This window comes from Hyperolius riggenbachi, chromosome 9 (assembly GCF_040937935.1).
Source record: "Hyperolius riggenbachi isolate aHypRig1 chromosome 9, aHypRig1.pri, whole genome shotgun sequence".
NCBI lineage: Eukaryota > Metazoa > Chordata > Amphibia > Anura > Hyperoliidae > Hyperolius > Hyperolius riggenbachi.
Genome location: NC_090654.1, coordinates 184,565,972 through 184,579,203, shown reverse-complemented (window position 1 = coordinate 184,579,203; position 13,232 = coordinate 184,565,972). Strand labels below are relative to the sequence as shown.

General features: G+C 44.6%; 1 protein-coding gene across 20 annotated transcripts in view; it reads left to right on the top strand.

Annotated features, from left to right (window-relative positions):
• CADPS (calcium dependent secretion activator) overlaps positions 1 to 13,232 on the top strand; it is a 769,567-nt gene that overhangs the window by 316,563 nt on the left and 439,772 nt on the right. For all 20 annotated transcript variants that reach the window (XM_068253773.1, XM_068253774.1, XM_068253772.1 and 17 more), the window contains exon 6: positions 2,537 to 2,658. In XM_068253773.1, the coding sequence (XP_068109874.1) occupies positions 2,537 to 2,658 (122 nt within the window). The remainder of the gene's footprint in view (positions 1 to 2,536; positions 2,659 to 13,232) is intronic.

The window sequence follows — 13,232 nt, the reverse complement described above, 5'->3', positions numbered from 1 at the left end:
TCAAACAAGCACTACAACTATATATCCCACCATTCAGTGTTATTGTTGCATACAGTACCGTATAACATACTGTTTTGCTAGCTGTCTTTGTGAGGAAGAACAGTACAGCTCATGTACATATGATTTTGATGCTGATCTTTTAGCACGTTGTGGCCCATGTCACACAGCTCTAATTTCCCTGCCGTCCTTCCCCACCAAGTCTAAGCTAAAATCCCTTCAGTATTGAAACAACCTCCTCGCTTCTATTAAAGGACCCCCCTATACCTGACCCAATCCTCTGCCCTTTAAACAGTGCCTAGCCCAAACCTATGTTTAGTTTTATCCCTGCCCAGTAACTTCCCTTAACTCTCGCTTATAAATACCCAAACGCTATCCCTAAAGGTGCATACACACATCCAATTTTGACTGGCCAATCATTATCCAATTTTACCACTTCCTTATAGTATGAGAGCTTACCTACACAATCTGTCCATAGTAGTCAAAATCTGCTGGCCCTCAATGTACATGTAGATGGTTAAATTAGTCAGTGATTGGAGCCAAGCCTGGTACACACTTTCAATTATGATTGGCCAATCACTGACCAATGTTACCACCTCCATTTAATAGAAGGGCCTACCTACATAATCAGCTTATAGTGTGCAATATCTGTTGACCCTCATACTACATAGAGGTGGTAAATGTGGTCAGTAATTGGGCAAACATAATTGAAAATGTGTACCAGGCTCACTTTTATTATTTACCTATTGGCTTCAACACTGCGTATAACAGTATATTTAACACCAGTGCTGTATTTACCATGCCTTGACTTCTTTAACCTCCCTGGCGGTATGGACGAGCTGGGTTCGTCCAGCAAAAACTTGCAAAAAACGTTAATGACGAGCTGAGCTCGTCCATGCCGACAGGGAGATTTCCTGTTTCTCTGCCCCGCCGGCTGCATTTTTTTCTCATCAGAGGGATTCCCCAGGATGGCTGGATGCCTGACTGCACGCTGTGGGTAGCGATCTGTGCTACCCACAGCGTGCAGAACAAGCATCCAGCCACCCTAGGGAATCCCTGGGCAGCCAGCGGGGCAGGGAATGTGCGGGGTTCCCCCCTGTATGCGGAGGCTATGTGGGCGGGGGGATCCCCCTCTGTGCGGGTGGGGGGATCCCCCTTCTATGGTGGCTGTTGCAGGTGGCCTATTCCCCCCCCCCCTCCCTCCCGATCTCCCCCCTCCCGATCTCCTCCCCCCCCCCCCTCTAAGCCCATGGAGTAAATAGTTGTACTCACCAGAGGGCTTTCTCCAGCGACGCAGCAGCACTTCCTCCTCCATCTCCAAAGTCCCGGTCTCTGTACAGTTACATTACGAGGCTCACCAAGCCTCGTAATGTAACTATACAGAGAACGAGACTTCGGAGATGGAGGAGGAAGTGCTGCTGCCATCGCTGGAGAAAGCCCTCTGGTGAGTACAACTATTTACTCCACGGGCTTAGAGGGGGGGGGGGGAGATCGGGAGGGGGGAATAGGCCACCCGCAACAGCCACCATAGAAGGGGGATCCCCCCACCCGCACAGAGGGGGATCCCCGGCCGCAACAGCCACCATAGCCTCCGCATACAGGGGGGAACCCCGCACATTCCCTGCCCTGCTGGCTGCCCAGGGATTCCCTAGGGTGTGCTTGTTCTGCACGCTGTGGGTAGCACAGATAGCTACCCACAGCGTGCTAGGAGGGGGGGGGACCGGGAGGGGGACATCTGGCTACCTATAAATCTGGCTAAACACCTGGCTCACTATATACCTGGCTAAACACCTGGCTCACTATACATCTGGCTAAACACCTGGCTCGCTATACATCTGGCTAACTATACCTGGCTGCACATCTGGCTAACTATACCTGGCTGCACATCTGGCTAACTATACATCTGGCTAACTATACATCTGGCTAACTATACCTGGCTGCACATTTGGCTAACTATACATCTGGGTCTTATACTCACCATTGGCATGCTGATCCCTCGTCGCGTACCTCTGATAGCTTCCCCAGTGTCTTCTTCCATGTCCCTTGGCGGATTTTGCTTCTCCCTCGGCGATCACATGTCCCCCGTTGATCGGCGTATATGACACCAGGGTCACACAGCGTCATCAACATCTTGCAGAAAACACTTTTTTTTTTTTTTAAATTGAATTCAATACAATAACCTGTATTGAATTCAATATAAAAAAAAAATTGGTTGCAAAAAAAAAAATGGTTGCAAATTATTGGAAATTAATTGAAACACTTTTTGCACGGAAATCCTGGGGAAACTGAACGCCAGGGTGGTTAAAGAGGAACTCTGCTGGTGAAATATTCTTATAAGGAGAACAGCTAATATTCACCTCCCCGTAAAGGCTCCCTTAGTTACTTGGTCCTCCTGTTCTTTCTCTGGCAAGCTCTTTTTCTATCAATACTGCTTGGCAAAAGTCCTGTTGATGAATTTTGTCATAATGGCCTTTAAGCCCATGAATTTTGTCATAATGGATTGTATCCTACTCACATCTTCCACCTTTCATGCCTCCAGGTTGTAATAATGGAAGTACAAGGCTTAAAGTCTCTAGCACCAAACCGGATTGTGTACTGTACAATGGAAGTAGAAGGTGGTGAGAAGCTGCAGACTGACCAAGCAGAAGCCTCTAAACCAACGTGAGTACCAAACTCCAGATTAATGCTGCTGATATCAAGTGTCTACCTAAAATGTATACTTTTGTTTTAGGTATGTTATGGAGTTTTAAATCACCTCACAGTTTCTTAGAGATTGTTCACATTTGGGAGGACCTATAAGTAGGTTAGGTGAGGTATCATGCGTATCAAGTAATACATTGCTGGGGTACTGAAATGGTACCAGCCTGCGTATGCACCTTCATTACTAAGCATTAGGTGAAGGATGCTGTCTCCAATCCAAGTTAATCAAGCAGTCACTGCACACGTCTGGGCAGACTTGTAAGATGAACACCATAGCAACCACCCTGGCATCTATTTTGCTGGAAGTTCTTTTTAGTGCAAGTGTGTTGCGATATGGGATACTGTAGTTCACATTGGATGTGGTGTGGTGCCCTGCGCCAGAACTACCTTATCTAACGCAACCTACATTACCGTGGAGCTCCTGTGGTGACATGCGGCAGGCCAAAAGTCATGTAAGTCTATAGCGACGCGCGTGTTTTGAAACGACCGCGGCAAGCTTTCCGTGTTGTGCATGCGCACAAGAATATTTTAGCATACATTTCTGCGCACGTCGTCGATTTGGCCACAGGAAGTGAGTGCTAGAGAACCTCACTTCCTTTCTGGCCTGCTGCCAGACAGGGATTACTGAGTATTAATACCTTTGCATTAACAATTAAGGCCTGTTTTGTGCGGTGCGGTTTCCGCACCGCTACCGCCAGTATGCAATGTAAAACCGGCCTGAATAACATCTTCAACAACACAAGGTTTCCATTTAGCACACTCTGTTGTGTTTTTTCTCCTACCACAGATGAAACCTTTGCCAGATGTACTGGGATATAAATGTTCTACCTGACATTTTCCTGCAATCAATATAATTCAAGAGCTGATTTCACTCTATATTTTCTAATACGCTCTTACACAAATAAAATCTGTTAAACAGTTAGCTAAGTCTTTAATAATGACATAATGTTTGCTTTTCCCAAAGGTTATCTTTGCCATAATTACAGCAATCAAGATAATTGCTGTTATAACTTCATAATAAATATATCCTATTGCATCGTAACCTCCTGGAGATAGCTAGGGTGTAAATGGGAAAAGCAGATACCATGCCATGCTAAAAAATGGTGCTAAACTGAGCAGACAATTGAAGTCTCTCAAAGAAAAATTTAAATCAACACCAATTTTGTTTTCTTAGAAAGCAAAGAATATGGCTCCTGGTTGGTATGACAACACACAATGCACCCCTTTGATAACTAGAATGTATGTGATCGCCCGGAACCCGCTGCGAGTGAAAGCAGGGCAGGCATAGAGGTGAACAACTCACCTTTCCGGGATCCACTACAGCCTTTTTCTTTTTCCTCTCCCAGGCGTCCGTCGCATTGGTAACTGCACCCCCTGTGATGACGTAACTGCATGTCATCACAGGGGTGCTGGTGCCAACGCGACACTTGGAAGAGGCCGAAGATAGAGCCTGTGGGGATCCCAGAAGGTGAGTTGTTAACCTCTATGCCCACTCTCCCCTGCTGCTACGCATGTGTCTGGCTATCTATACTGGAGGCACCTGCCTTGATAACCTCTGCTGGGGGCAACTACAATGGCTACCTATACTGGAGGCACCTCCCTAGCTAGCCTATACAGGGGGCAACTATTCTGGCGACCTTTAGTGGAGGCACCTACCTGACTAGCCTATACTGGAGGAAACTATGCCTGGCTACCTATACTGGAGGCGCCTACCTGGCTAGCCTATACTGGGAGCAACTATGCTGGCTACCTATAGTGGAGGCACCTACCTGGCTAGCCTATACTTGGGGCAACTATACTGGCTACCTATAGTGGAGGCACCTACCTGAGTAGCCTATACTGGAGGCAACTATGCCTGTCTACCTATACTGGAGGCACCTACCTGGCTAGCCTATACTTGGGGCAACTATACTGGCTACCTATACTGGAAGCACCTACCAGCCTAACCTACACTGAGGGCAACTATACTGGCTACCTATACTGGAGGCATCCAACTGGCTAGCCTATGCTGAGGGCAACTATACTGGCTACTTATACAGGAGGCACATGCCTGGCTAGTGTATACTAGGGGCAACTATACTGGCTACCTTAACTGGAGGCGCCTACCTGGCTTACCTATTCTGGAGCAACTATACTGGCTACCTATACTGGAGGCCTCTATGCCTGGTTACCCATACCAGGGGGACCTATAGCTGGCTTCCTATACAGGAGGCACCTAGACCTGGTTAATCTATACTGCAGACACCTATTCAGGGCTCCACAGAGGGGGGGAGACACCATGTTTACACCCTTGCTCTGCGTGCAACTTAGCCTAGAAACTGCATTGTGTGTACAGCAGGACCCAACACCCTCATTGCAATGGCAGTCGATCTCCAAAGGTTTGTCAGCTGGGCCAAGGGCATTGATCGAGTCTCAATCCCTGCAGGGCGACAGTCATATGTGTGTACTCTGCTTTAGGTAGGGTTCACACACGTGGTGATTGCACAAAGTTTTACCAAATTTAGAATCACATTTCATGTGACGTTCCTTGATGGGCTCATTCATGTAATGCAGGTCCCACATGCAGGAAAAAAAACTCAAAAGCACACAGCGCATGCGATTCCCATAGCCCACACAGTCACCTGCCATCAAGTGACTGTGGATGACGTGTGCATTACACATATAATAATCATCAGCAGAAAACCAGTCATTTCAAACCTCCCCTTAGTAAATATGGCTTTCATGCAGATTTAATGCAAATTGCATTCATCTTAGAATTGGGCCAATCAAATGCACTCTCTACTAATTTGGATTGTCCCAGTTCCAGTCTGCATACAATTTGTGTTACATTTACATGCAAGCCAGATTTATCAGCACCTTATTGACCATATCTATCCATGATGCCGTACTGCAAAGTACCTCAAAGGTTGTTATTAAAGTGGACCTGACCTCTTGCACAGGACGGAAGGAAAACATAGAGAAATGCACCCTGTATGTATTAAGAGAGTTTAGCCTGTCTAATTCCCCCTCATCTGTGTCTAATCACAAGTTGTAATCTGATCTCTCCCCTGTGTCACATCACTGCCTATGGCAGAGATGGCAGATCAGCCCATTTGAAAGCACAGGCTATTAACAATATGTCCGCTTCCATGAATCAGGAAGTAGAAACAGTACAGTTTTATTTTAGGATTTCTATCAGCTGTAACAAAGCAATGTTTTTTGTTTAAAGGTTATTATGCTTTCGTGTATCTTTTTAGAGAGGAAGTTCTCCGTTGAGGCCCCAGTGCATCTCTCCTGTCTCTGTGCTGGCTTTACCTGCCATTTATGACCATGTGGGTGAAGGTGCAGTGCTCCTTCACAGGGAAGCCTTTGTAATGCAAACCTCATAATACAAGACAGACATAGGATTAATAGTGAAAGATTAGTCAGCGGTTTACTGCTTCTTGGAGAGCCGGAGGCACAGCTAACATATCCCTGATGAGACAATCAAGCCTCCGGCTAGCACTCAGAGATTCTAACAGCCGCTCCTATACGAAGCCTCCATCAATGGAGAAGTGCTTTTATTTCTGCTAACCTGCGACTGCAGATACAGCATGGGAACACCGCATGGGAACACCTAAAAAGTGCATTTGTTTATTCAAGACATGTGAAAGGCCAGAGACAACAGAGGCTCTGCTATCAAAGTGACTGATAGGCAAGGGGAATTCCTTTGAAAGGCATGAAGACTGAAAAACATGTAACTGCTGCGCTATGCTTAGTCTTCTGTGCATTTTGTATGATTAGCACAGTGGGTAGATTTTTTTTCTCCATGTTTTTTCCCATATACCTATAAGAATAAGTGAGTGTGGTTTGTAAATGGTTTTCTGGCAAGTCACTTTCACGAATTAAGGTTATCTGAAGTAAGAGGAGTATGGAGGCCACCATAGTTTTTTTAAACAATACACATTGCCTGGCTGTCCTGCTGATCATCCACCTCTAATACTTTTAGCAATAGACCCTGAACAAGCATGCAGATAAAGTGTTTGACTGAGTTTTCTGCATGCTTGTTTCAGGTGTGTGATTCAGTCCCTACTAAAGCATGAACGATCATCAGGATGCCAGGCAACTGGTATTGTTTAAAAGGAAATAAATATGGTAGGGAACTATCTGCAGTTTATATGTTCTCCCCATGTCGGTTTGGGTTTCCTCCAGGCACTCCAGTTTCCTCCCACATCCCAAAAACATACAGATAACTTAATTGGTTCCTCCTAAAATTGTCCCTAGACTTTGATAAACATATGACTATGGTAGGGATTAGATCGTGAGCCCCTCTGACGAACAGTTAGTGACAATGTCATATACTCTGTAAAGAGCTACAGAAGATGTAAGTGCTATATACGGTCATTACCCCCACCAGCGGAAGCTGCTATGTTGGGCTCCAGCTCCGCACCATCAACCCTCCTCCCATAGCAACAGTATGTTGTACACTGCTGTTTCCTTGCTATGCTGCCGGTAAAATCAACCTCAGTCCTGATGAGGGACACTAATGGTACATGTGCACGTACCTTAAAGATGAGTATTCTTACTCATTTGTATTCATGACAGTTCTTCACTATATATCTGCTAAGCCAAGTTAAATCCATCAGGGCAAGCGGATGTCTGTCTTATAGATGATCTCCCTATCACTGACGCCTCATTTGTCTTGCTTATAAAACCTTCTATGCCTTGCTTATAACCCTTTCTTATAGAGGGCTCTTCAAGTATTGGATCAGAGGATCTGGAGAGGTACAAGTTTAACTTTTCTTCAGCTGGAACTTGTAGTTCTGCCATCACACTGACTTATATTGTGAAAGTCTTGACCAGAACTTACTAAGGCAGGTATAAAGGTGACCATTCTGCAGTCTGATTGAACATCCAATTTGATAACTTTATTGAATCTGATGAAAATCATTGTCGCAACAAGCAAGCCTGTTCAAAATTGATGTATCAATTCAGCATGCTGGGAAATCTTGGGCCAACATTGTCGATCAAGTGCAATATCGCAACTAATGCGACAGACCCCTGGCTGCTGTCCCCCTAGGTGGCACAGGCCAGGTGGCACATGTAGCATCACAGGGTCAATTCCTGAGAGACTTCATCCTGAAATTTATGGGGAATCGTCCTGCAGTTTATGGGCAGCCAACAGACCTCTCTCTGATCAGATTGGATCAGAGAGAGATCTGTTTCTTGGTCGATCCACTAATACTTTGCTAGATGTATGGCCAACTTTAGAGCAGAGCCAGATAAAAAGCAAATTGTTACTGGCTTAGACTTTCACTTTCTGACAGCTTTATCAGTGAAGGCTTTGTGGATGTGGTCATAGCTTCTGCTCATCAAAAAACTTCTGTGGCTAGAACCTTGGGCAATGGATGCCAACTTCAAACATAATTAGCGTAAGATTCTATGTGTTGGCTGCTCTTTGTTTGGCTTGAAGGTAGACATGGCCATGAGCATTGTGACTTGTGTGAATTTGGCTTATCTTACAAGAAAGGAAACCTTTGTTTGTCTCTGAAAGACAACACAATTCTGAAAGGTTCAGGGATGCCATATTGTACAGGCCTGGAAGAGAATTTTGTTGTTTGGTTGTTGGCCATGTTTATCATGTCTCCCTGAATGTCATTTCTGCTTGTCAGTTCATTCAAGCCCTGGTTATATTGACAAATACAATCCCTCAATGGTACATGCCACTTTCAGAGCAGATTATTTACTGTGTAATATAGTGAACCAATAATGACAGTGTAAGTGCAGGCCATTCCTTGTTTCTGTTTTGCTAGATAACAGGTAGTGTTTTCAGGCTTTGAAACCGAATCTTAACCTGTTTGATGAGAGAGTGGTGCGCAGACCGATATATATATATATTTTTTTTTAAAGTGTTTTCTCACTATCAATTTAATGAACATAGAGTAGTAGGGGTGTCTCAGCACCCTAGAGGAAAATATACAGGAGACAAAAAAACAACAACAAAACATGTTGCCCAATAGCGCAACATGTTTTCATATACAGGATATCAACAGGTAAAGTAATTGTACTACTCACTAAGGTGGGTTGCAGAGGAGCAACCGACCACAGGAAGCAGGTGGAGACAACAAATCCGACTCCACTCGGGGTGGTCCAGCTGGACCTGGGTGTGGTTGTTCTCCTTGGTAAAAGTGATAGATTATCACTATGGTTTAAACCATATGCCAATAACAGTGCCAATTGCATATATCCGATCAGCAAAGGGAGCCTCCTTTGCTGATCATCTATTTGCAATTGGCACTGTTATTGGCCTGAAGAAGAGGGCTTAGACCTATGAAACTAGTTGCCTGTGCTTAAAGGGGAACTGAAGACAGAGCTACATGGAGGCTGTCATGTTTATTTCCTTTTAATCAATACCAGTTGCCTGGCAGCCCTGCTGGTCTATTTCTCTGCAGTAGGAACTAAATAAAAACCAGAAACAAGCATGCAGCTAGTCTTATCAGATCTGACTTTAAAGTCTGAACCACTGAAACACCTGATCTGCTGAATGCTTGTTTAGGGGCTATGGTTAATAGTATTAGAGGCAGAGGATCAGCAGGGCTGCCAGGCAACTGGTATTGCTTAAAAGGAAATAAACATGACAGCCTCCATATACCTCACTCTTCAGTTCCCCTTTAATAAAGATCTCTTTGCCTATACATTGTATTGAGTCATTGAGGTAAGCCACCTCATTTTTTTATTTTATCTTGTTTTTAATCAAATGTTATTTACATTGGGGCACCTCTTTACCCAAATTGTAATTTAATAAACAGTTCATCCTTCCAGCTTTCCACTCAGACTCCAGTTCACAACTATTTCATGCTCCATTTGTCTCAGCTTGTTTCGCAGCTACTAGTGCCTTTTGAGGCTCAGAAAAAGTCTTTATCCTCCCAAATGGTTACAGGTGCAACCTGCGTCTTTCATTGACATTCCCAGCATGGATCATCAGACTTAATTAACCAGCATTTAAGCCTAAGGGGCTGGTCCCACCTAGGGAGCTTTAGTATTTTTTGCTCAGGGGAACTCATCTTCTTGGGCAACATACTCTAGAATCTCTCCTTCAACAGATTGCGAACTGGTCTTTATGCAAGTCCATGATTTATCATTATAGTGCTGTTCCCTCCTGGTTGTCAATGGGTGATTTTTGAGAGAAAGTACTTTTCCTGATGAGATACACAGATCTTGTGGGGACAAGTTACTAGGAATGGAGAAAGTGATATATTTGAAGAGATAGGGACCAATCAAAATTCACTTTTTAGTAAGTTTTGCCTAGGAGACAATTTTTCATCTTCTGGTTAAAATAACTTTTCAGCACTCAGCAATTGAAAAACTTTGAAAAGGTGGGTAAAAAAAGTACTGCCAAAATAATTGTTAGTATTTTTTTGCTTTCTGGTGGCTTAAAAGGCATTTTATTGATCAGATGGGAAAATATCACCTCGGTGAAAACTTGAAAAAAAAATGAATTGGATCAGGCCGCCGCTGGTGACCTATAATAGTTGAGGGGACAGAGTCAATTACTAAAAACAAGTATACAATTTGACTTCCATCAAGTTATTATTGCTGTCTGGCATTTCCTGGTCCTTGGACCACCAGGGTGCTACTTGGGTCCCAGGAACAGAGGCAGGGTTGGTGCTTCCATATGAATAAACTGGGCATTTGCCCAGTTTATTGCCATTTTAAGGGCAAGAGCCCTTAACCGCTGCCAGGTCTCCCCTTCCCCCAACTTTATGATGGTCTCCGGAGACCCTGACGTTTTTGGCAGTTTAGCAACTCATCTTTCCCAGCCATCGCGCTCCTCCATTAGTCCATGCATTCCCATCTTCTTTCCCACTGGCCACACCTTCTCAGTGATCTGGCAGCATTTTATTATGTAATAATGTGCCGGGTAACGGAGGAGAGGCACCTCTGTGAGGAATAAGACAGGAGCACATGGACTAATGGAGGAGCCTGCCAGTTGGGACAGGGGAGTTGCTACACTTTCAAAAAACCCTGCAGGGGCTCCAGGGACAAAATAAAATTGGGAAGGAGAGCTAAAGAAGCCTGGCAGCTAACTCAGGGAGCCCTGGAGGTGGGAACTCGTCAAGAAATAAAGGGCCCCAATGCCAGATCCCCCAGGTCTCCCCTCTCCCCAACTTTATGATGGTCTCCGGAGACCCTGAAATTTTTGGCAGTTTAGCAACTCATCTTTCCCAGCCATCGCGCTCCTCCATTAGTCCATGCATTCCCATCTTCTTTCCCACTGGCCACACCTTCTCAGTGACCTGGCAGCATTTTATTATGTAATAATGTGCCGGGTAACGGAGGAGAGGCACCTTTGTGAGGAAGAAGACAGGAGCACATGGACTAATGGAGGACGCTTTCAAAAAACCCTGTAGGGGCTCCAGGGACAAAATAGAATTGGGAATGAGAGCTAAAGAAGCCTGGCAGCTGACTCAGGGGGCCCTGGAGGTGGGAACTTGTCAAGAAATAAAGGGCCCCAATGCCACTGATGGGGGGGGGGGGGGTAGAGGGGCCCCCAAGTTAATGTTGCTCAGTAGCTCTATTGTAACTAGAACCTTCCCTGAACAGGAGTAAAGGGAAAAGCTCCCAAATGGGGGCTCCAATGGGAGCTCCACTAAACTGAGCAAGCCAAATTCTGAAAGCAATCATGCTGACTATTGAAAAGTTCAATACTGTATCAAATGTAGCACCTATTTATTGTCACTGTGCTTGCCTGTAGCTGTACACCTATCCATACAGACCTAAAGGCTCGTACACACGTCCAAACAATTTGCCCAACTACCATCTAAACTGGGTCTGAAGACAGTTGGGTTTGGCTGGCAAACAACAAGATGACCAACTAATAACAGATGGTTTGCCAGATCGATCCGGTGGATCAACCTGCAGAACTATGCTGCAGGTTGGCCACGTGTGTACGAGTTGTTTGGGCAACTTTGTTGTTTTTGAATGCAGACATGTTGTGCAATTTATTGTTTAGCTTAGAGGGAAGGGAAGGGAGGGAAGGGACGCTGGCGGGTAGCGGCAATACGGAGGAGGCGGGGGAGCGGCGCTGACAGACAGCGCTTAGGTAAACATTGTGCTGGCGACACGCTGCGTGTCGCCAGCACTGCGGGGGTATAGCGGCGAGCAGGGGGGTCTTTGAGGCACACGATGGGGCAACAGAGGCTGGTGTTAGTGTGCACAACCAGCCTCTGTGCCCCACTAACGTAATGAAATGCCACCTCGGGTTCTCTTTAATTGAGTTGGTTGTTTAGTTGGTTGGCGTGTGTGTAAATACTTGTCAGGTAAACAACTTGTTATGTGGTTGGTCATGTTGTGCAGTTGGTTATTATGTTGGATGTGTGTATGAGCCATTAGACCTCAAATGCCGTAGTAGATTCTTTTTTTTTGAAGTTTCTTGTTAGTTGGCCTCCAAGATGCTTTACATACACAAATTCCTGTAATATCAAGTAGGACCAAAAAAAAAAAATTATATGGGAGAATATTATTCATAGAATTTTCTATAAAAATTGCACTTGTGCAGTAAATTACATTTTTGGCAGCGATAGCAGTTTTGTGATGTAGCCCAGGCTTTTGTGCAAATGGATTACCTGATCACCGGAGAGTGTGTGGCATTCTTTAAAAGAGTCCACCTGTGCAAAATGTGTGGCATTCTTTAGAGTCTACCTGTGCATGAGGAAATATTGCTGACATGGCCCCAATTTGCCACCTTAATTTTAACACTCTTCAGCACTTATTGCCTCATAAAATGCTTTATTTACTTATCCATAGATGTAAGAACTCTTCAGCATGCACATACTTGTACACAATATTTATTGGTCGATTAACAAAAGATTTTTAGTTTCACTTGGTGTAATCAGAGTTGAGTTACAGTTTCTGCCCTACCTGTAAATTATTCGTAACTAAACTGCTCTTTCTGGCACACATACTATTGTAGAGTCCATAAACAATATCCAGAATAGCAGAGGAGGTAGTCTTCTGCCATCTAGTGGCAATTTGGTTGCTTGCATCAATGTTCCTTCCATATACATTACAAACAGCATATCTCCTGTTAAAAAGTGGAGGACTGCGAAATAAATATCTTTAATGTTAAGCAGATCCAGGCTCACTTGTCTGCCTGGATTCACCAGTAATTGGCACCCGTATTTATAAAGCTGTATAGCAAATTTTGCAGGAGGTAAGAAACAAATTAGGAAAACCTGAAAAGAATTCTTCAACAAATAGATGTGGTCTAACTTAAAGGGAACCTTAAGTAAACTTTAAAAAAAAGAGTTTTACTTACCTGGGGCTTCTACCAGCCTCCTGCATCTGCCCTGTGCCCGCCGCAAAACTTTTTTTTTTTTTTTTTAAAGCGGACCTGAACTCAGAGCTTCCCCTCTGCTCTAAAAGATACACATCAGCACAGTAAACTTTAACCTCCCTGGCGGTAAGCCCGAGCTGAGCTCGGGCTATGCCGCCGGGAGGCACCGCTCAGGCCCCGCTGGGCCGATTTGCATAATTTTTTTTTTTTTTTGTTACACGCTACATGAAAAAAAAAAAAA